Source organism: Brachyhypopomus gauderio, unplaced genomic scaffold, assembly GCF_052324685.1.
Source record: "Brachyhypopomus gauderio isolate BG-103 unplaced genomic scaffold, BGAUD_0.2 sc85, whole genome shotgun sequence".
Classification (NCBI taxonomy): domain Eukaryota; kingdom Metazoa; phylum Chordata; class Actinopteri; order Gymnotiformes; family Hypopomidae; genus Brachyhypopomus; species Brachyhypopomus gauderio.
Genome location: NW_027506906.1, coordinates 1,172,032 through 1,195,322, shown reverse-complemented (window position 1 = coordinate 1,195,322; position 23,291 = coordinate 1,172,032). Strand labels below are relative to the sequence as shown.

The 23,291-nt window shown below is 43.8% G+C and overlaps 1 protein-coding gene and 1 non-coding gene across 3 annotated transcripts; both read right to left on the bottom strand.

Moving 5' to 3' along the window:
- Positions 1–3,194: 3,194 nt before the first annotated feature.
- Positions 3,195–11,018, bottom strand: fbxo31 (F-box protein 31). 2 transcript variants are annotated; one of them, XM_076991700.1, is made up of 10 exons: positions 10,387–11,018; positions 9,817–9,888; positions 8,989–9,075; positions 7,565–7,641; positions 7,231–7,398; positions 7,066–7,140; positions 6,735–6,844; positions 5,975–6,128; positions 4,948–5,294; positions 3,195–4,706 (listed from the first exon to the last, which is right to left on the bottom strand). In XM_076991700.1, exons 1-10 carry the CDS (start codon positions 10,805–10,807, stop codon positions 4,484–4,486), a joined length of 1,734 nt encoding a protein of 577 aa, XP_076847815.1. In that variant the 5' UTR covers positions 10,808–11,018; the 3' UTR covers positions 3,195–4,483. The 2 variants fall into 2 exon arrangements, with proteins under 2 accessions (XP_076847815.1, XP_076847816.1); XM_076991701.1 differs by lacking the exon at positions 8,989–9,075 and having other exon boundaries at positions 10,387–11,011.
- A 1,958-nt stretch (positions 11,019–12,976) lies between these two features.
- trnar-acg (transfer RNA arginine (anticodon ACG)) lies at positions 12,977–13,049 on the bottom strand. Its single transcript has one exon. It is a non-coding gene; the product is annotated as a tRNA-Arg (tRNA).
- Between the last annotated feature and the right edge of the window lie 10,242 nt (positions 13,050–23,291).

Sequence of the window (23,291 nt, the reverse complement as noted above, 5' to 3'; positions counted from 1 at the left end):
GTGCAGGAGAAAGAGAGCTTTACAACGATACCCGTGATGACAGGGTACTGATAACGGGAGCGGCGTTTCATGCTCCGTAAGAACGCTAACTTTTTGTCAATTTAGGGAAAATCTACAGGTGCAAACAGACAAACTGTAAAGAAATAAACACCTAAATGTTTATTTTGGACATTTACTTTCCAATATTCTGAAAGAAGACATGTTACGGAATCAAAATAGCCTAAAATGTCAAAATTGACCAGTGCATGATAAAACGATGTTTTTGCCTGCCGTGTCTCGCCTTAAATTATATTAAAAAAATTATTTATTTATATAAATAATAAATTATCCATTTATTAGCTCTATGGTGAGTAGGGGAAATATTCTCCATTTCTCTAAATCACATCTTCTCAGTAGGATCACATTGTCAGTTTAATTCAGTTCAAAATGTTCTGTAATAACTAAGCAAAGTTGAGTGATCTGACTACTATTTAAGTATGTTTATGGGTATGTCCCTTCCAGCTCCATGTACAGAGGAAGAGAAAGAACTGTGCAGAACTATGATGGCTTACTGGGTGAGTTGTTTCTTAACAGCATCTACAATAACTGACTTTCCAGCTGGCATGCTTTAATAGGAAAAAGTGTGTATAGTGCTGTCAGCAATATGTAACATTTGGAGCCATGTGAACTTGCTGGCAGGTCTCCAAATGGGCCGGGCCTGACCCCCATGACCTGAGTATGGAGAGGAAGCAGAGTATCTGGGTATTGGACTGGAACAGAGGCCTGGCGAGAACCTGAAGGCAGAGAAGCTTCTGGAGCTGATAGGTTCAGCTCAGGGGAAGCAGGAGCACCTGGAGCTGTAACAAATCGTACCCATTTAACCCTAACCCATTTCCTACATGTGAAGTTCCTGTTTTAGGAATATTGGACAACCTTTTGAGTTATTAAAAATGTCACCTGTCATTACTCAGAATGTCTCTGTACACAAGGAAACTACAGCAGAAACTCAAGATGGTGTATTGATAGTAAAATGGTTGCTTAAATAATACTTGAGAAATTGAACAGATTTCTTTACTCCAATTTATTTCGAAGAGACAAACACTTAAGCTTCAAAGCTCCCTGAAGTTGTATGCAATGAGGTTTACATTAGACACAACTTTCTTCTCAAAAATTTTTGAATTGACGATGAGGATATTCAGGATATAATAGTCATCATTTTGTCGAGGTCACGCAACAGATATGTGCAGTCACCACTAAACAAAGCTTAAATATAGACTTAAATAATTTAATTCATTTAACATATATTTTCTCTTTACATTATAGTGGTTAGTTTTTGCAAAGCTGCAGAATACAAAAGAACAGAGGAACCTAGTCTCTGGTCAATATCTATGCTGCTTTAGAAAGAGCACTTTGAGAGGAGCCACAGCTTTATGATCCAATCTCAGCACAGGGAAGGAAGCATTTGTTATATGTCGTTCTACTGGCGGAGACAGCCTGTAAGCATCTTTTACACTTGACAGCATAATCCAAAAGGGGGTGAGAGAGCATGCCACTGGTGCTGATGTTAAACCCAAGGCCCGTCCAGCTAGGGGAGCTCATTAGTGCGTGTCTTGCTTTTCAGGAACTACAATGAAGGCAGGACCAGAGCCCAAGGGAGACTAAAGGCCCATTCACACCCTACGGTAATTACGGATACGGACCCTTTCGTCCGGTTCCGGGGGTCGTTTCATCCGTCAGTGGGTCCGTTGCCAGAGCGCTTACGAATCCGTAGTAACGAAGCAATATAAACCGGAAATCAGGGAGCAGTAGAGTCAGAAGCATCGGAAGTACACCAATTCGGGAAAATCAATGAAGAAGAGTACTGGACTTTTAAAAATGGCGCTCGAGTTTCCATCCAAACCGTTCGAAAAAAATTATGCGCAATTTCCAAGTTTCGGCAGAAAAAAAATGCGAATTAAGCCTTGTTTCCATTCAATAGTTATGCGAATAAACTTTAGATCACGTGAGAGGACGCCAAACAATAGTGGTTTTACGTCCATCTGGCAGTTACGCATTTTTGCACTTTGAGGTTTTGAAACATTTTTTTCTTTTTCTTTTCTATACATGGAGAAGTTAAATTCAAATTTTGCTCTCTCCAGAACTGTTTTTGTATGCATTTGCCATCTTTACATCGCGATCATGTACAGAACCACATGACTTGAGGCATGATACGTCATCGTTTATGCGAAAAACCCTTTTCCATCCAGTTTTTCCGAATTTTGGCGATGCGATAGTCTAACTTTTCCACCTCCTCCTAGCGTAAAAATCTTTTTGCGATATTTGGGGCTTTTTTCGAATTTTGGTCTTTTTCCATCCAGCTTTTTTCATGCGCATTTTCAAAATGCGCAAAAACTCGGTGGATGGAAAACCCTTATGATGCTACGGTGCCAGGTCATCGCGATAAACAGCGATGCAAAAACAGCTGGGAGGAGATTGCTGGTGCACCAGTGCAGGAAATTTGACTATACTGCCCTCTAGAGGATGTATTTAAAAAAATCATACGTTTTAAATACGTTGGAACCGGAAAGAGGTATAGTGGCCCCCTACGGAGGCTACGTTTGGTACGGACGGACGAAATTAGTCCGTGTCCGGAGGTATAAAGCAGGCTTTAAGCTGCTTATCACAGTCCAGCTGTTCTCTGATGGTGGTGGTGAACTTCACATCTACATTTTTCAGATATCCTCTCTCTCCCCCACCCCCCAACTGGTGCCACCAAAGGACAAGACAATTCACTGGGAAGCAGGGTTGCCAGGTCCTACAAAATATCCCGCACAAAATCAGTGTAAAACCCGCCCTTCAGAAGCCTAAACAAGCCCAAAGCCCAAAGTTGTTGACGGGGGGGTGTGTGGCGACCAGTGTAATCTGTCGACCGGGGGGGGGGGTGTAAGTGTAAGTTATCGACGGGGTGGGGGGGGGGGGGGGGGAGTGTGTAAAATGGAGACAAATTAAGTATTATATCGCAATCGATTCTTAGTGTTGACTTGTAACTCCCGCAGTAGCCCAACTCAAAAGTAGCCCAAAAAACCGCACCCCGCGACCCCAGAATTTTTACCCGCGGCTGGATTTTCAAACAAGCCCAATTTGGCGTGAAAACCGTGAACCTGGCAACTCTGCTGGGAAGAGTCAAAATAATTTGCCAATTTGAAATCTGTGACTTTAAGCATTATGAAATATGATTAGTTATGAAGAAAACATTTTTATGCACTTTAGTGTATTATTTAAGAGAACAGACATATAGGTATGGCACCTGAGATACAATGCAGTCTGTAAATCTATGAATGAAGCACCCTCAGTCTTCTAATGAATTCATCCACATCATGAAGTAATTATTATCACAGCATGCACGTTCATTACAATACATGTTTATATGATCCAGATTTAGATGGTGCTACTAATTCATCCAGGATTTCCATGCTAAACTGAGCAACCCCACCTTCTGAAATCAGCTATACCAAACAAGTGGATGTAGTTACTGAAAATTCCAGTCCATTTTTGCAACAAAGCATTTGATGGTTTTGGGTCAAAATTATCCTCAGAAACTTTGGTCTGGCACAAAACAGCATCATGAAAGCTATAGTATGGTCATTCAGGAGTCTGATTCGATAATATAACTTTAAAAAACTCTTTAGCTAATAATTGACCAAGGTATATATATCTAATGCCAATATGTGTTTACATATTTTACCCATTTTTATGTGTATCAGGGATACTAGTATTGGTTTTCAAATTCAAATTAAAGCATTAAAATTAGAATGATATAATTACAGGAATCCATCATTTCTGTGGGACACTTATAAAATAAAAATGGGACAGCAGTGAAGATGCAGAAAAAAGAAAGAAATGTAAGATCAAACGATCCAGCTACCACCAACCAAAGAGATGAAAACCTCCATCCTTGAAAATAGGACTTGAGACATTTAACTTGAATTTAAAACTTAACTTTCATAGTACAAGCAGGTACAAGTTTTTAGAAGTAGTCTTGGGTTACCATGGTAATGATACAGAGGCACACTCAGCTTGTTCCAGAGTATGTGGGTGAATTGTCACATCATCCTCATAGTCATCATCTCCAGGTTATAAAAATAAATTAATTAAAAAGCTGATAAGAAAGCCTTGGTATAATACAACCTGTATGAGTACTCTACTGCAAACTGCAGTGTGGTGGGATATTGTCGTGTGCACGAAAGCGACTATTGGGAGGTTTTTTCAGGTTGTGTGGGGGTACGAGTGGCAGAGAGCGTCATCCAGGATTCTAGATTTACACAGAGCAGGAACGGGCAGGTCCAGTCCTGGGACACCACTACACACTACACACTGGCTCAACCCACCAATGAGATGGCTAGGTGGCTCTCGAGTTGACCCAGGTGAATGGGGGGGTGGGTCCTGCAGGTGTGGAAACGCCCATCCTTTGGCAGGGGGTATGTGCGATATAGACGGTGGGGAGCATGACGGAGGGGGCTGCCCATCAGGATGTCCATGACTGCATGTTACGGAGCATGGCCTCGAAGCGCTCCAGGCTGGGAGCCAGCGCGTGCTCCAGCTGGTCGCTCAGCCGACTGTACAGGCTGAAGGACTTCAGCTCCAGCCAGATGAAACCGAAGCGGTCGTCATCGAACAGCACAAAGAGGCCTGGTGTTCGCTCAGGACTGGTGAAGCCGTGGCCCGCTATCAAACCTGTTCCATAGAAACTGATACACAGAAATCAGTTATGCAACGGAAATGCAAATGACTGCGTGTGCTGAGGTTTTAATTTTCTTTGTGATGAGTTTTGTTTTTAAAACAAAATGACGGTCCCATTAATAAAGAAAGAAAAATTATCAAAGCATGGTTGAGTTTTCATTAGGTGTTTCTCTGGAGATAGAACCCTGCTAGAGTCAAAACTTTATGTTGTCAATGTGATATTCAAAATTAAGCACTTTTGGTACTCACCACATCTTGCATGTGCGTGGGTACACCTCATTACGGGCCATGACGCCTAAAGGCAGGACGAAGGGCTGGGCTTCGAGAGGAAGGGAAGAGGTAGTCGCTCCACCACTGCCATCCTCCGCTTCAGCCGCAGGGGAGTATTCAGATCCCTCTGCCCCAGAGGAACCCTCTTCAGCCCCTGCAAGGTGGCCGTCGGGGCCCTGTGAGGCCCTCTGGACCTCCTGGTGCACCCCCATCACAAGGCGAGAGAGCTCTTCGATGTTCCGCTGGTGCTCCAAGTCGGGTAGCCGCACAGGCCGACTCAGGTCTATGTCAAGGGTCAGCTGACCTGCTGGCACGTTAGGGTCACCCTGAGAGAAAAGCAGAGATTAGTCTGAATCAGGAACCCAATTAAGCACTCAACGTTGTCCTCTTTTGCTGCACTGGACTGAGTTTTTTTAAGTTCTAAAAAGCACAGCAGAGCCAGTGAGCATCGTGGCCAAGCACGCCTGAGCCCTCTGGGAACCCCTTGGCTTCACTACGGCACTTGGAACTAGACCGCAGTAAACCGAACCCTTCATTGTCCCTTCACTCTACATATAAATTTTCAAATTCAACTTGAATATATGTGTGTGTGTGTGTGTGTGTGTGTGTGTGTGTAGATAGATAGATAGATTTCACTTTTATAATAAATTGACTTCAGAGTCTTCATTTTAAAGCAACAACAGTAAAACTGAGACAGGAAACCAAAATGAGTGAAACAAAGGAAGTGTGATGTATAGGACCAATTGATAAGTAATGAAGATGCAGTTAAATGACTGAGAAGGTGTTTTAAATTGGCTAGCTGGATGAACTAGGTCTATGCATAATCGCTTAAAATTATAGCACAAAAATTATGCTGAGGAAAGCAGTCTTGGGCCTAATCAGTGCAGTATTCACTCTGCTCAGTGTTCAGAAGATGAGAAAGAAGAATATGAGAGCAGAGTGCTCAGAGCAGAGAAGAGGCCACAGGAAGTGCATGTTTGCCAGGGGGAGAAACACAGCGACTCACTGTCAGTTTGGTGGCTTTGGCCCGGGAGGCGTGGAAGCTCAACATGATGATCTCCAGGCCGTGACTGCCGTACGTGCCTTTGAAGAGGCCCGGCTGCAGCAGGTCTGAGGGGAGGCACGGCGGCAGGTAGATCCGCCGGTACGTCAGGCAATTGCTGCACACGCACACACACACACAGATGCTGTACACATGCTATACAAAGCAACTAACACACAAAGGGTGCTAAATTCATGGAAAACTATTATAAATAACTAGCCCCTCCCCCTTCTTTTGACTGGATGTATTTATGGACATGATTAATATGGAGCACTGGGATCTTCTTGAGATAATCTACTCTAAATTCTAAAAGAAAAAAAATTGCACTTTTGGCATGTATAATATATGTCTGCAAATATGAGCTTTCGTAATAGACTCTTTACCAAGAATGAAAGTATTAATACAAAAGTGGAGTTTAGGGTCATTAATCAGCAGTTTTGAGATCTAAAGCAACACAAGAATTGAAGGTAAAGTGCTACAAAGGTTAGAACTTCTGCTCATTGAATGTTACAATAGTTTAATGAGCTTCAGGTGAACCTTTACTTATATAGGAGCCTGGTTTATGACCACCACCACCAGAAACAAACAAGACAAAGAATATAAGTCCATAGAACTGAATAATCTACAAGTATTTTCCCGTGGTTTTGGTGCCAAAGGGGTAAGCAGTACTTTACCCGTGACAGCCAACCCTAGATGGTCTGTGATTACTAAATGACAGACTTACTCATATTGGCTGGTGTAGATGAACTTCATGAGTATCAACTCCTGCATGTGTTCATGGAAAATATCCTCCAACGTCCTGCCCCACTCCTCCTCCAGCCACGTCCGGAACTCCTGTGCATACAGAGACACACATGCATGCACGTACACATGCAAAAATCAACCAAGTTCTTCTAGACCAACTCCACTTCAAACGTCCTTGTTAAATTGCATCATAAAATACAAAACTTCAAGACTTCAAGCCAAACTTCAATACCAAACTTCAAGAAAGCACGCCAACCCTCCACATTAACTGACCACGAAACCTAAACCAGAGAATCAAGTTGGTCCCCCACCTCTTGTCTGCCCCCTGGCATTCGATGATGATCTGTCTGGTTGCATTTGGTAGAGAACTCATCTTTTTTTACTGTCTGAAAAACACGAGTCACAAGTCACAACACCACTTATACTTCTCTGTGGTAGCACCACTGGCTAGTGACAGACCCAGCTACTGGACCCACCTGAATGTCTCCTTTGTGGGGGCCCTTATGCCCATACATGCACTCCACTGTGGCCCTGTTGCTCTCCCACATGTGGATACGGAAGAGGGGACGGCGTCGCATGGGGTCCTCCACCCGGGGATCGTGAGGTGGCAGGTACATCCAGCCAATGATGAACAGCCCGTCCACCTGCCCAGGTACGTTCCAGAACAGAGATGACCAGCCATCATTTCAGAATGAGATACTGATAAGGAACCAAACATGGTTTACCAGTTCTAGTGCACCAGAGGACAAATGTATTTGACATAATACATTTACAGGTGTGTTCAGACCGTCAGCAGATGAAGGGACATACCACGACGTTCAGCAAACCTCCATAGGGGCCTATGTCTGGCTGCCAGAGACCCAAGATGTGTCTGTAGGGATGGAGCACTGCAAAGCAAGATCCAGGATTACACACCACCAGTGTTGCGAATAACGCCGTTAAAAATAACGGCGTTAGGTAACGGCGTCATTTTGTCAGTAACGGGATAATATAATTAGTTACTTTTCCTGTCGTTACAAAGCCGTTGACGTTACTGGTCATTAAAAGCGGTGCGTTACTATATATTGATATACTAACAGTAATGCGAGCGGACCGCTGCCCAGACTAATGAGGAGTAACAGATCTCAATAGGTCACAGTTCTTGGTGTAACACCTGTTTAACTTAACAAGTCAGTAAGCGATTGGCTAAGGCAGCGTTATGGTAGCCAATCAGAACCAGTGTTTTTACACGCGCGCCGAAGTACGCCAGTGACACACGCATAGTTGCCAGGTTCGCGGTTTTCACGCCAAATTGGGCTTGTTTGAAAATCCAGCTGCGGGTAAAAATTCTGGGGTCGCTGGGTGCGGTTTTTGGGCTACTTTTGAGTTAGGCTACTGCGGGAGTGACAAGTCAACACTAAGAATCGATCGCGATATAATACTCAATTTGTCACCATTTTACACTCCCCCCCCCTCCCCGTCAGCTTACACTCGATATAAACATTATTTAAGAAAATACTTGAAGTTCCTGAATGTCTACCAGACTGGGTATTTGATAGATGTAAGTGCACTTTATATAGTGTAACTGTTTACTTTTGCTTTTTTCTTTTCAAAGATTAGAGATTTTAAAGGATTTTATCCTGCACTGGTCTGTTGATGTGCAATAAATATCAAAAGTTAAACACCTTTATGATCTACTCATTTCAACTGACTGTGAAAACTGCTTTTTCAAAAAATCCTTATTCATTGGCATATAACTTTTTTATTTACTGTAATGCAAAGAGTTACTTTCCCTAGTAACTAGTTACTTTTATTATAGAGTAATTCAGTTACTAACTATAACTAATTCAGTCAGTAACTATAACTAATTACTTTTTTTAATGTAACGTTCCAAACACTGCACACCACACACAAGCTGAGGATTTGATTACATGCAGTGTGAATAAAAGCAGATGAACAAAGAAGAACCATTTCACACAGTCATGTCAGGTTAGGTTCACCACAGATTTATGCATGTTATACCAATGTGTCTCCTTCTCGCAGCACATGCAGGACATAGAGGTGTGCAGGACTTTAGGTCGAAAGTGCCTTTTGTAACTGATCCAGGATCACCTCCAGACCCTCAGTATGAACCACAGTACAAACACCAAACTGCCCCATATCAGCAGAAAAGGGTGAACACTGCCAAACACCACCTGTGACTGGCCACACGGGTTTGTACACAGCCTTCAGCCCGCACACCTTGCAGTACATACAGTGGATGTATACGTCGCGATAGTCCATGTGCTCGTAATCAGGAAGGAGCTTCATAAAGCGTCCTGACTTTACCCGAGGGTTCACCCCTGGACAGGCATACAGGTGGATGAAACACAGGACAAAAAAAGAGGACAAAATCTGACCACTTGTTTGAGCGGGACCCTGTGAGTGTGTATGTCAACACAAACAGGGAGCGTGAAGATGAAGAATAAACAGAGACAAGTCTACACTTCTTTACACTGCCCAGAAAAGTGACATTAGTGGTTGTGCCTTTCCAAATACTTGAGCATGAAAAATCTCAAAAGCACAATAAAATAGGGTAACCAAAGTATGTGCTATGGAATGACTATTGCGGTGCAACACAGGCCTGTAGTTGCGCAGGGGAAGGCCATGTTCAATGCCATTGTGGGCAGCTAGGGGAGGACACTGCAGCATTAACGTCAGAGTGCAACACAAGGCCAGCGAAGAAGCGATAAGAGCAGCTTGCTGAGTTGCAAGCTTAAATGGTCCAGATGAAGCTAAAAGCCTACGCACATCAAGACGCTATGTAATCTGTCTAAAGTGCAGATGTAACATGGATACATCAGTCATGTCAATTACAGAATCATGTTAACCCTACACCAAATCCATCCTGAACTATAGATATGCTGCGTTTGATTTATAGATGAAATGCTAAAACATAAATACATGAGATAACCAAAAATAAGATACTACGTAAATATAATGGAGTTGACCGTTTCCGCTAAAATGGAACCGACAGCAAATGTACAGTTGTGATCCGATATGTTGAGGAAGTCTCTGACCAAGTGAGCTGTATTATTACTCACGTTTAACATAAAGCTCCCGGCTGGACAGGCCCACAACCTCCATCTTCCGAAGATCATCCTTCATGCCAAATTCTGAATGAATGATGAAGGGCAGTAACACAGTTAGGGGTCAACTGGATAAAGCAGTCTGCTACGAAAGCGCTCGCTTGATGCCACAGTAGCAAAACAGGCGAAACAGACGTTTACAAATTTATTTTAAAATGTCGACTTAGAAACCCGCTCATTCAAGGACACTACTGTAATTCATGCAGCATTTAGCATATTGCAGATAGGCCTACGTTAAATGTTTTATTATTATTCCGAAACGAATGACTACAAAGTAACAGGTTATCATTATTTTAAAAACTGGCTGCCACACACAAGTAGAAAAGATTAAGCTGCACAGAAACTGTGGCACTGCCAGTCGAACAGGAGTAAACATTAAACTATTTGTGCACCGTCATATAAGCTGGTTAGTTAACCCTAACCCTAGGTAGTTAATCCTAACCCTGGTTATTTATGCAGTCTGTCCAAGCTGCCTGTTCAACACATGATTTTAGCTGGTCAGCTCGTTGAAGTAATGTTGTTTACCCTCTGTACATCGTCTTCTCCAGATGGTTTCCGTACTGAGTATTTGCCGAAATTTCTTGCAGACCAAGGCCAGGTTAGGCAGCGCCGTGCCAGGCAAAGACGAGAAGATCTCCACTAAAAGCTCGGGGGGTAAATCCAACAGCGACTGCGGCTTAGGTGAACCTGCACAAGCGGAGCCCTCATAACGTAGTCCCGTACACCCGTCCACACGGTCGGCCGAGGCACTCATCGACCTAGGCCCCGTTGCATTGGTCTTTTGACAGCCACTGTCTGCGACGTCTTTCGTTTTGCCCACTATCTTCTCCTCCTCTTCTTCATCCATGTCCATTTCGGAGTCGCTTTCCTGGTCGTGTTGGCTCTTCTGTCGCCGCCTGCACCGCCGCGACTGACCCACTCCACAGAGCCTGGCACACACCGCCATCCGTGGTCACCAAAGGGGCAACATTACATCACCAACAGCTGTAGGATCAGTCTTATATTCCTCCGTCCTGTCTTCACCGCCCTGTCTTCTTCATAACGAGACTGGGCGGTTTCCCGTGACGCACACTGTATCACCACTACGTAAACATTTGTACCACGTTCATCATTGGAGCTTCACAGCATGTTGTGTTACTTCGTGTTTCTTCTTTGTTTTGCATAGCTCCTTAGAAAACAAGAACAGGGTAAAAACAGACAATAAAAAAACTACATTAGTAATAATAGCCGCAAGCAGCAATTATGGGGTCCAAGCTGCACATTATATAGATGCAGCATGGGAATTGTGTATGTGAAACCTATAGGTAGGCCTGCCCATGTGTGTGTGTGTGTCTATATATATATATATATATATATATATATATAGACACTCTATATATATATATATATATATATATATATAAAATAAATTTTTCCATTCCATCCACTGATCCAGACACGCATCCATCCGTGTTTGTAGAAACACAGACTCATGCATGTAGGAATTCACACACACACACACACACACACTATATATATATACAAACACTTCTACAAACACAGATGGATGCGTGTCTGGATCAGTGGATGGAATGAAAAAATTTATTTTAAACCGCACAATACGCAGACAAGAGGAATGTTGATGGACATGCAACAGAACTGTGTAGTGTTGATTATACAACTAGAAGAAAATGCTATTAGCAGAAGAGCAGTGTTCATGCCATGTCAGCAACTATCCAGTGTCCATAACAGGTAAGCAATGAAATGAAACAAAAACTAACACGGAAAGACATGACCAAACTTAATCTATACAGTAAGCACAACTGAAATAAAACCAGAGAAGACAATGTAAAACAGATTAAACAACCTAACCAAAAAAAGTCCAAAAGAACCAAAAACATAGACATCATTATGACATACAATGACCAACAAAACTGAAAATAAAACACAGGGTTTTAAATACAAGACTAAATGAGGTGCCAAGCAAAACACAGGTGGGAATAATAATGAGAGTGTGTAGTTACAAATGACAGGGGCGAGGCAGGAGAACACATGGGAAAACCAAAACGAGCAATAGCAAAACAGACCGACCAGAGGGGCTAAACGGAATATGACAACAAGACTGACAGGTGGGGGCGGGGCTAAACGTGACAACCACAGCCTGTGAAGACAGGTCTGCCTCTTGAAGGACAGCTGCTAAATACTGTTTTTTAGCTGGAACCAACTTGCTTTAAATTTTGCCAGACAGCTGTAATGCCTTGAAATGTGTTTTCTCCACCTGCCTCTACAGAGTCCAACAGAGACCCCTACTGGTCAATGATTAAAAGCAGTCCCACAAATCTACCATTACATTTGTTTATACTGTATCTATGAGCCAGTGTACATCACAGCCAGATGATGTCGCAGGAACATTATAAACAAATTAACTGAAGAAATTAAACATTCTACATTCTGTGATTCAGAATGAATGATTATATACTGTAATTTTTAGATCATGCAGTGAAGACAGCACCCCTTTTCAGGCATGTTGGCAAGTGTAGCGTTATGAATGTTAGTGCATGACTAACACATTTTCTTTATTATTCTTATGCAAATATATACATATGTGTGCAAAAATGTCTTAACTTTCCTAGGTGTATGTAAAACTGAAATTTGATTAACAATACGTTTATACACCTGATCCAATGTTAAGTCAGGGCTGGCTCAGATGCTACTCCTCCAGCTGCCACTAGAGGGAGCTCGAGTCAAGCGCAATCAGCAGTGATCTGTCACACCTGTCGCCATGGATACTTAAGGCAGTTTATCGTCACGTGCTCAGCTCTCTTTCTCTGCCCAGTACGATGCGGTCCAGTTGGAAGATATCTCACCATTTCTCACCCCTTATTCGAGTATCTATCTCCTGCGCCGCTCCCTGGCCTATCTCAAGTTTTCCTCCAACTATTTCTCTTCCTGTCCGTTACACTTTTATTTGGGAAGGATGTTTGTTTGTCGCGATGTTAGGGTTTTCCCAGCCCGTTAGTCGTATGTTTTTTTTTTTTTGAGCAGCGAAAAACAACGTTGAATTTGTCTGTTTGGTTTAGGAACAGAATAAAGTGAGTGTACCAAATATTAGTACTTAAACAGGGGAAAAAGTAACCGAGCCAGCCAGGAGTCGAACCTGGAATCTTCTGATCCGTAGTCAGACGCGTTATCCATTGCGCCACTGGCCCGATACGCCAGCTGTGTCGTCATCACGCATTCGTGGTAATATTATGTCTTGTAATTGGTTAATTCTTTGTAATACTACGTCTTGTGGTTGGTTAATTCTTGGTAGCGATAAGGCCAACGATTGGCCAATTGTGAGCTGAAAGGTGGCTGGATATCGCTACCAAGAATTAGCTCGACACTGTGTGTGTGGCTGTTTGGGCGTTAATAATAGTACCATTCACCCAGTGGAGCCTCGGATCGAATCCAGCATCGGACAAGTTTAAAAATAGTCAAATACAAAGGAAATGCGTGATATTATAAACGATAAAACCAACTAGACACATATATTAAAAACTCAATGTAAATTTGCACTATTCTATTAGGCTATATTATGACCCCATCAATGTTTTTTGGGTTTGGAAATGCAATACACAGCCGGACAAAGATTGCCTCCACAACTCTGTTGCAAACGGTGATGTGTCTTGATTCTTCAAGTGACAAAGCAAAGCTGTGGTCCTTCAGGGTGACTAGGTAGTCTGCCAAGTTTTAAATAGCTCTATAGCCCTCAATGTTATCAGGCCCCACAGAGTCCTATGGACAAAGATATGACAATGCCTGGATTGGCAAACATCAGAGGAGCAGAGCTAGAGACCGGAGGAGCAGAGCTAGAGACCGGAGGAGCAGAGCTAGAGACCGGAGGAGCAGAGCTGGAGACCGGAGGAGCAGCAAATGCAACACCACTGGAGGCATCAGAGGCAGATGGCTCAGCAAGTGGTGTTGCAGGTGAGACAGAATACAGGTCTGTTTAATGCTGGGGCAGTTAAGTCCTCAAAATCCTGTGTCTCATCAAAACCTTCACCTTCTGCCACGGTCACATCCTCAGTTTCAAGAGCCAAGATGACTAATTTATAGTCTTCCAGGGCACTGCCGGTCTGCTCGTACAAGTACTCCACATCTATGAGCTCTCCTGAAAGAAAAAATAAAAACAAGAAGCATAAATGTCCAGACCAACAGTAACTGCTTTTTACTTTTTATTTCTCGGATCATGTAAATTTAGGCGTCCCTGTATACTTTTGTGGCCCTGTGTAGTCCACCAGTGTTCTCCCCAGTACCTCCTGAGACAGCTGGTTTGCAGCATATCTAAGCAGGCCACTGTAGGAACGGGGCTGGTCTTTTCCTGCAGCTGCTAGTCTCCGGTCTTCATTCCACCTAGCAAGGCCATTCACCAGGTAAGCCTGGAAAAATGTATTGCCAAGGTCCCTGATACAAATTACACATTGAAATTGTTAGACTGGTTTTAGATAAGTAACTACATTAAAGGCTTGTTTTAACGTATAGGTGGAAGCTAACCAGGAATGAACCTGTTCATATGCAGGTGAAAGGATTCCAGGGAAGTAGAACCTCTGGCACATCTGTACGTTGGCAGACTGTGGCCCCCCTTCAGGATGGTTCCCATCTGCATGTACAGTTGTACACCCGGTCCTGGATGCAGGCGCTGTGTTTGGCTCCTCAGAGTTGATGAGGGGCACGCCAAGGGTGTTGCAGCCCTTCTGACCATCGTAGGACCGGATCAACTCTGTTATAAGTGCCTTGATGTCCTCACTGCTGCGAGTGGTTCTCTTGCAGTGCAGTGCCATCTCTTCTCTGGTGATGTTCCTCATCACACCTGCATCTGTGGGGTGCATCAGCTTTGCCTCCAGCTCTGAGCACTTGGCCTCCTTAAGCGCCTGGAGGTCAGACTCGTCCCACATGAAAATACAGTGGCTCAGACTGTTCATGAAGCCAGCATAAAGCACATGGGAGTCAGTGGTGCAGCCAACCGCTATCCTCATGTAGTGCCAGATGTCCAGTCGGATCTCCATGTCCTCCCATCCCTTAAACATGTTCCTGAGATGAGTGGCCCCGCAGCAGTCCCGGTCAACATACAGGACCTCTGGAGGTGACACACCAGCGTCTTGGTAGCGCTTCATGATGCCGTCGTTCATCTTGCCCAAGCCGTAGCCTTCACTGGCCGTGAGCACAGACATGATGACTTGTCCGTGCTCGTTGCCAACGTTGGTGGCCCAAGCTGCTGTTGCGCGGCTCTGTCCTGCCAGCTTCCTCACTATTTTTTTTGTGGAGTCCATCTTTAGTACACGGCCAAACTGTGAGGTGATGGAGGCCTTTACCTCCTCTAGTCTGTTCAGGACATCCTGAGCTCACACCTTCATCAGCCAGCGATGCTTTGGGACTGGAAGCAATGGTGGCAGATTCCCCAGAACAACAGGTGTGATGACTCCAGACGATGCAGCTCTCACAAGTCCTTTGCAGTCTGTGAGGTACTGGACCTGTTTCTCCAGCCAGGCCTCTGAGTGCTGCTCCTCCATCTGCTTCTGGAGCTGACTGCTGCTGTTCCCCAAACCCCTCTGACGCATCTGCCGCACTACTTGTATGTCACATGCCAGCTTGGAGGTGAGGAAGCAGGGAAACTGGACACGATGGCCAATGTCCAGCTGACAGACAATGTTGTGGCTCCAGCTGATGATCTTCCTCTTGCAGCTCTTACAGGCAAGGTGCTGCCATGAAGTAGGAGCTGCTGATACCAACCACCTGCCTGATCCTCTGATGCACTCCAGCAGACGTGAGCTCCTCCTTGCCACAGTCAGGATGGGGGCAGAACAGCCGCACATGCCAAAGCTTCCTCGGCATCCAGAGAAACAAGGCGTGTCCAAAGTACCTCTCCATTGCTGGCACACCACTGGGAGTTAGTGAAGGCTGAGGGGGGGTGCCACCACATCTTGTCCACCTTTGAATGGTCCAACTCTGGTTGTCCATTTTGTGACCACTTGAAAAGTGCCTTGGAAATCCACTGCTGATCTACAATAGGAAGAGCAGGTTTCCATCCAGCAGGGAGGCAAATTCTGCTCTGAACAGATGAAAGCAAAAGAAAGGGGGGGGGGTGTGCTATATGACTATATTTGGCATATATATTCAAATCCATAATAGTAAAAATGCCAAAATTAACAAATTTAAGCAATACTGAAAAGTGGCCACCCTATATACAACCAGCTTTGTTCACTCACACATCACATGCATCTTGTGCTATCCATATTTTATTAAGAAGTGAACAATAATAATTGAACCATTGAACATAATACATGTCATATGGCATTCAGACACTGTCAGATTTTAACTTGGAGGGTTGTGAGTAAGAAGAGTAGTCCATCGGAACACAGAGTGCGGATTAGTTTACTTTTCACTTTAGACCCGCGGAGATGCTAGTGAACGATCCAGGAGGAGCGAGTAACTGTAGGCTACTATGTTTGTGAATGTAGCAAAATGGTGACAGAAGCTACAACAGCAACTAAAAATAATAGCGACATAATAGCAACAGCTTAGTAGCTTTCACACGGCAAGCCTTTCGTGACACACTCTTCGCTGTCGTCTTCTCTCACGATAATGTCGCGCTGAAAAATATTGACCCGTCTTGTCAATATATGGAGCCAGATCCGTAAACGCGAGCCGCTTTCGCCATTCCAGATGGCTCAGTCAAAACCATTACGTCTTAATGAACCAATAAATAACATCAGCGGCAAAAATGAGTGTAAAAAATACCAGGGTTCACATGTTTTTATTTTGTCACAAAAGGCTTCTAACATGGGCTAAAGCACAGGGTGGACTATCAACAAAAGTTTTGTAAGGGTTTTGTTTCTCAGTAGAAAGCTCCCTTCTTGTGTTCAGCAATGAGTGGAGGGACATGGAGGATCACCCAGTACGAATCTTCAATTTGATAGTAACACTGCAGAGAACTGCGTGGCGGAGAGCTCTCGGAACAAATGAAGGAACAAACTACTCTTGCAAGCAGAGAAGTTTATTCACACAGGCAGGCTGTACCCCAAATGTTCAAAGATGAGAGGGCGCTCCTTATTTATACACACACAGACCAGCCCTGTGCGTGCAAGCAACAGGGTGGGCTCAATGAGGCTAATCTAACATATGTAATATACTACCATAGATGAAAACAAATGCATTCTTCTCAAGCAGGCTGTGTGTGAAGGCAGAAGATAATTCATACGTGTGCAGCATAGCCAACAGGAAGCACAGCACCTGGAGAGGAAATGATAAGCCGTCTCTGGTACACACACACAGAACATACAGGAGGAGGGGGGAGAGGTGTCAAATGGAGTGTCAGCAGTCACAGAGAACATTAGAGGACATTAGAGGACAAATTGATCCTTCAAGTTTACAACTTCACCTTCAACCTTTTCAGCCCTGGCGCGAATGTTATCCTCACACGTCCCTGGATTCACCAGTTACAACTACAGACACACTAGAAAAAATCTTGTTTCTTATTTTATGGCACCGGTAAAACTACACGAGGTTGACACGAACTTAATAGGCCCATCTATCTACCTATTTATCACAAGAGCTCTGACAGTGTTCAAGGCAAGCTGTAGCAAACGGCAGTAACTTTGTTTTACCGCAAGGACGTTCGTGTGATTGGACGCAGTTTGGCCTCTATGATGGTTGCTGGCCACTGTGTCATTGAAATAGCCGATTTCGGAAGTGCTCCGTTTGCTTATTAAGTCAATATGATAATATGTCTCCCGACACCCCCCAAAAAAACTCCTCAGATCTACACGATTCGCGTAGGTCACCCTTTTCAACTTCAAAACTTCAAAAAAAAAAAGACTCCTTCTTCATGTCAGCAACAAGGTATCCTGTGTAACCCAGGGCGTTTTCAGCCACCCACTTGAAGGTCTGACCCCTGAAAACTCCAAACTGAAGCTCATGCTGACCCAGCACGTGGACAGCGTTGCCTGGATCTCCACCTGAGCGCAACACTGCCCTTCTTGCAGAATCCTTCACCTTTTCAGGAGAAATGGCTCTGGCCCACGGCTTCTTTTTATTGGCTTCCTTCACACATAGGGCAGCCTTGGAGTCACACAGATTGAGACTGCCATCAGCTTTCTTCCTGAATATGGGTTCCATGGTCTGTGAATAGAGTATTATTAAATTGTAATAATTATTATTTATTATAAAGTATTATTAGAACATGTAAAAGTGTAAAAACAAATAATTCAGAGAATAAATGAATAAATAAAACATGTCCATGAACATTTAAAAGCAACTGTACTTTTCCCAGGTGAATGTAAATGCCATTTTGTCATCAAAAAGTGGTTGCAAGGTGGTTAAGCCCCGTTGATATGACTAAGTGGTTGATATGGTGTTCCATACCAACAGATAGCATAGAGTTAAGAGATAGCATGGAGTTAAGCCAATACTACGTATATAAATGCGGCTGAATTACGGTGGATAATAATGTTGCATAGCGCGATGCGTCGCTAACAAAACCTACTAAGCTAGCACACTTAATACGTTTATATTTATACTTACATTTTTCTTCGTAGACGTCGATAGCTACGTGTCCGAGAATGTATAAGAAACGAGCGCAGACCAGCTACGAAAGTTAATGTTGAACAGAATGGTAACTACCCTAAACCAACCCTCCTATATAACATAAACCAACCCTCCAACCCTCCTATATAACATAAACTAACCCTCCTATATAACATAAACTAACCCTCCTATATAACATAAACCAACCCTCCTATATAACATAAACTAACCCTCCAACCCTCCTATATAACATAAACCAACCCTCCTATATAACATACATTCTGGGGAGCGCTGTGAGATGCGATTGGCATTTGACACCGTGTCGGCATCGCCAATTCTTGGTAGCGATAAGCCTTGTGATTGGTTAATTGGTCTGTCTGTCGAGCAATTCTTAGTAGCGATAAGGCCAACGATTGGTTAATTCTTGGTAGCAAGCTGAAAGGTGGTTGGATATCGCTACCAAGAGTTAGCTCGAGTATGTGTGTGGATGTTTGGGCGCTAATAATAGAACCATGATTCGCCCAGTGGAGCATCGGATCGAATCCAGCATCGGACAAATTTAAAAATAGTCAAATACAAAGGAAATGCGTGATATTATAAAAGATAAAACCAACTAGACACATATATTAAAAACTCAATGTACATTTGCACTATTCCATTAGGCTTTTATGTATATATATATTTGCCTCCTCTCTACTCTCTCCAAGGAGATCAAGGATATATATATATATATATATATATATATATATATATATGTAGCCAGTGGTACTTGGGGCTGTGGTTAATGGGTTGCGAGTCGGCATTGGCTGAGCTTCCCGGGTTTTTTTTGTGGACAGGCCGATATATGGGCAGCTACGGGGTCCTGTTAGCAGGAGTAGCTAAGCTAGCCAAACCTACGGCGTGTGTGGGATCAGCGCGAGTCACTGCAACGAAGCCAGAGTTTGAGACTGAGAGGCTGGGTGGAGCTGCGTGTGCGTGAGTGCTGGCTTGTGTGTATTGCAGCACAGAGAGTAACACAGAGCTCAGAAGTAACTAAAGGCTAGCTGAGAACTGCACTATGGTCATAAGAAGTTGACTGGGAGAACGATAGAATTGCTGCCTGTGAATGGGATTCCAGTGTGTTTTTAATGGGGCTAGCTGCTGTTTTCTTTTTGTTTTAATTTCTTTTATGTAGCTGTTTTTACTAGGTCACTAGGAGTTTTATGATTAATTGTGAAATATAAGTGCTGTCATCTCCTACCAAACACCTAAGAGTTATTTTAACTATTTTAACTGCTGCTCTGACTCCTAGAGATATAACAATTGTTTAATTGTTGTTTGTATTAATATTTTGCCTAGGGGGGTCTGGCTACAACTAAATATCATAGGGTTATTTAGATCCGGGTAATGAGACCACTATCCACTCAGTAATTGTAGTGGTGTGCAGTGATCACTCATTTGATTTGCAGTGGAATTTTCATATTACTAGTGTTGGGTTTTCTTTATCTTTTATTGGAATTATAGTCACTACTGAGTGGTTTAGCTGTCCCATCCCTAACCTGGATATTTTCCGTTATTAGTTGTTTATTTATATTTAGTGGGTAATTAAAGATTTCTGTTTTATTTTCTTCTTTGAGATTTATAATCATTATTTTTCTTGCTTGCCTGTCAACCTTGTGTGACCAACTCTGTAATAAAGGAAATTTATATTTTTCTTAAAGCAACCTGTGTGTAGCGATCTTTCAGAGCTCCCCTTGCTCTAGGAATAAACTAAGGGGTGGCGTAGTCGGATTTTGTTAAATAGCCAAGAAGAGGGGTACGGGCCACATATTTGGCGCAGTCGGCAGGATCTATTTGGTCACTGTTAGGTTGGCTGACAAGATTTTTGTTTTTTTGGTTTGTTTGGTGGAGCAGAGCAGCATTAGTTTAGCCTTTTAGAGAAAACAGCAGCTAGTTACCAGTGTGAGGGACCAAGCCGACGGCGAGAATGGACGACGAACTACAGAGATTGAGAGAGCAGGTGGAGCATCTGCGGACAGAGAACCAGAGACTATCTGTAGTACGATCTGCAGGTGCAGAAGCTGGTGATGCTCAACCAGTACGACGGGAGCAGGCATTCTACATTCCAAGGGAAAGGAAGTGCCCCAAATTCTCTGGCTCCATGAGTTCAGGTGGTCTTTCCATTGAAGAGTGGGTAGAAGAAGCTCAGAGTTGTATTAGATCAAAGCATATGTCTGACTTTGACAAAGCAATGTTTCTGTATGATCATTTAGAGGGAGAAGCTCGTAATGAGATTAAATATAGACCTTCAGCAATTAAAGAAAGCTACCTCGAAATAATTACTGTTTTACAAGCAATATATGGGTGTAGCAAGTCTTATGTTTACTGGCAGCAGCGCTTCTTTGATAGGAGGCAAAGGGAGGGAGAGTCTGTATTTGAGTTTTCACATGCTTTAATGGAGTTAATGGAAAGGGTCAAACAGTGTAACAGTGGTTCCATTGCCAATGCTGATATGGTGTTAAGAGACCAATTTTGTGAAAATGTAATGGATCATGCTTTGTGCAGAGAACTCAAGAGGTTGGTGCGGGCGGACGGGCAGCTTTCACTTTTGGATGTGCGGGAGGAGGCTATGAGGTGGTTGGAGGAGGATCGGCCTAGGAGTCGTGGTAGGAGTCCACGTGTGGCGATACGGGATAATGAGGTTGAGTTCATTTCACAGTGTGATTCAGTAACTTCACATTCTTCTGAATTAGCTGAGTTAAAAGATCTAGTTTTAAAACAGCAAGCACAATTAGATATGCTAACTAGACGCTTAGCACCTCCAGATAGTAATTCCCACACCGCTCCACCTAGAGATGGGCGGTTTAGACGCACCTCTGATGGCCGGCCGATTTGTGTTAGGTGCGATAGACCTGGCCATATAGCGCGTTATTGCCAAGCTAACCCGCCTCCTCCTCCTAGTAGCAGACCTGCCCAGTTTGTGCCTTCGGGTCGTGTTAATAGCCAGTCGGAAAACTAGAAATCCCCAGCGTGCAGAGCCACATTCTGGGAAATAAAATACCTGGCTCATGTCTCTCTCCCAGTTCGGATTTTAATCATTTGGTTGGTAATTGCCCGGTTTTATCTGTATCTATGGGGGGAATAAAAGTGCCTTGTTTGATTGATACTGGGTCTATGGTAACGACTATTACAGAGAGTTTCTTTCTTAAACATTTCTCACATATGCAACAAAAGGATTGTAAGTGGTTGGGCTTGAAAGCAGCAAATGGGCTAGATATACCATACACAGGCTACCTTGAGTTGGGTATAGGGGTTTTGGGGCAACACATACCAGAAAGGGGGGTGTTGATTGTTAAGGACCCAGAACACACGGTTTTGCGTGAGCGTAAGGCTTCTATACCGGGTATCTTGGGTATGAATGTGCTTGAAGCCTGCTATCAGATTCTTTTTGAGCAACATGGTGCGGCATTGTTTCGGTCCCCTCCCGTGCGGTCAGCGGACCCGGCGTTTAGGCGTGCTCTGGAACAGGTTGAGAAGATCGAAGCCTTTTATAATTCTGCTTTTCCATTCAGGGTAAAAGTCCAAGGTAGACAACCCATTCGTGTATGTGCTGGTACTCTCTCCATGGTTCCTGTTACCTGCCCCCAGTTAGATTCTGTGGAGTTTCTCCTTGAGCCTCTTGATCGCCCTGATGGACACCTTCCTGAGGGTCTACTTCTGTCCCCTGCCTGGGTTTCAGCCAAGGATGGCTTGTTATATGCCCCAATTGTTAATGTTAGCAGTTCAGATGTCTGGCTTCCACCACGTCATGTGATTGGCACAGTACAACCTGGAACCGTAACTTCCATAACGACCTCATCTTCTGTTTCAATCAGCCCGTCTTGGGATGAGTGCTCTGCTTTCGTGTCTGTTCAAGAAGCTATTTCCAGGCCCAAGTCTTCCCATGACTTTCTATCTGACATTGAAGGATTGAGTGAAGAACAAATGGCAGCGGCGAGTTCACTTTTTGACAGATACTCTGATATCTTTGCCCAAACCGAAGGAGATTTGGGGTGTACTACTTTAATGACTCATGAGATTCCACTGGGGGATGAAGTTCCAGTTCGCCAACCTTATCGACGTATCCCTCCCTCTCAATATGAAGCAGTCAAGCTCCATATCCAGCAACTTTTAGAGAGTAAAGTGATTAGAAACAGCACCAGTCCATACTCATCCCCCATTGTCCTGGTTACCAAAAAGGATGGGAGCCTTCGGTTATGTGTAGATTATCGACAGCTAAATGCTAAGACCCGTCGTGATGCTTACCCTCTTCCCAGGATCGAGGAGTCCTTGGATGCTCTAGCCGGTGCAAAATGGTTCTCGACCCTGGATTTAGCCAGTGGCTATAACCAAGTTCCCGTGTTGGAAAAAGACAAGTGTAAAACTGCCTTTTGCACTCCATTTGGCTTGTTTGAATTCAATCGTATGCCTTTTGGACTTTGTAACGCCCCAGCTACTTTTCAGCGGCTCATGGAGCGCATGTTTGGCGATTGTCGCTACCAGTCTGTCTTATTATACCTTGACGATGTGATTGTGTTTTCATCTAGTGTTGAACAGCATCTGGAACGGCTAGCGGAAGTGTTCTCCCGCCTCCAGAAACAAGGGCTCAAAGTCAAATTGTCAAAGTGTCACTTTTTCCAGCGGCAAGTAAACTATCTTGGGCATGTCGTGTCAAGAGAAGGCGTGGCCACAGACCCGGCTAAGATCGAAGTAGTGAGAGAGTGGAAAAGGCCCTCACATCTTGCAGAACTACGCTCCTTTCTTGGTTTTGCCAGCTATTATCGGCGCTTTGTAGAAGGGTTCTCCAAGTTAGCTGCTCCTCTACACCAGCTGGTTGGGAAACTTGCAGGTGCGCGCCGAAAGGGGAA

Bases quoted from the DNA above. Each gene is read 5' to 3' on its own strand.
- fbxo31 (XM_076991700.1), bottom strand. From the start codon at position 10,807: ATGGCGGTGTGTGCCAGGCTCTGTGGAGTGGGTCAGTCGCGGCGGTGC. The intron at 9,889-10,386 runs GTAAACAACATT...TCATTCATTCAG, and splicing joins GAGAAGACGATGTACAGAGG to AATTTGGCATGAAGGATGAT. The intron at 6,129-6,734 runs GTAAGTCTGTCA...GTGCGTGTGCAG, and splicing joins ATCTACACCAGCCAATATGA to CAATTGCCTGACGTACCGGC.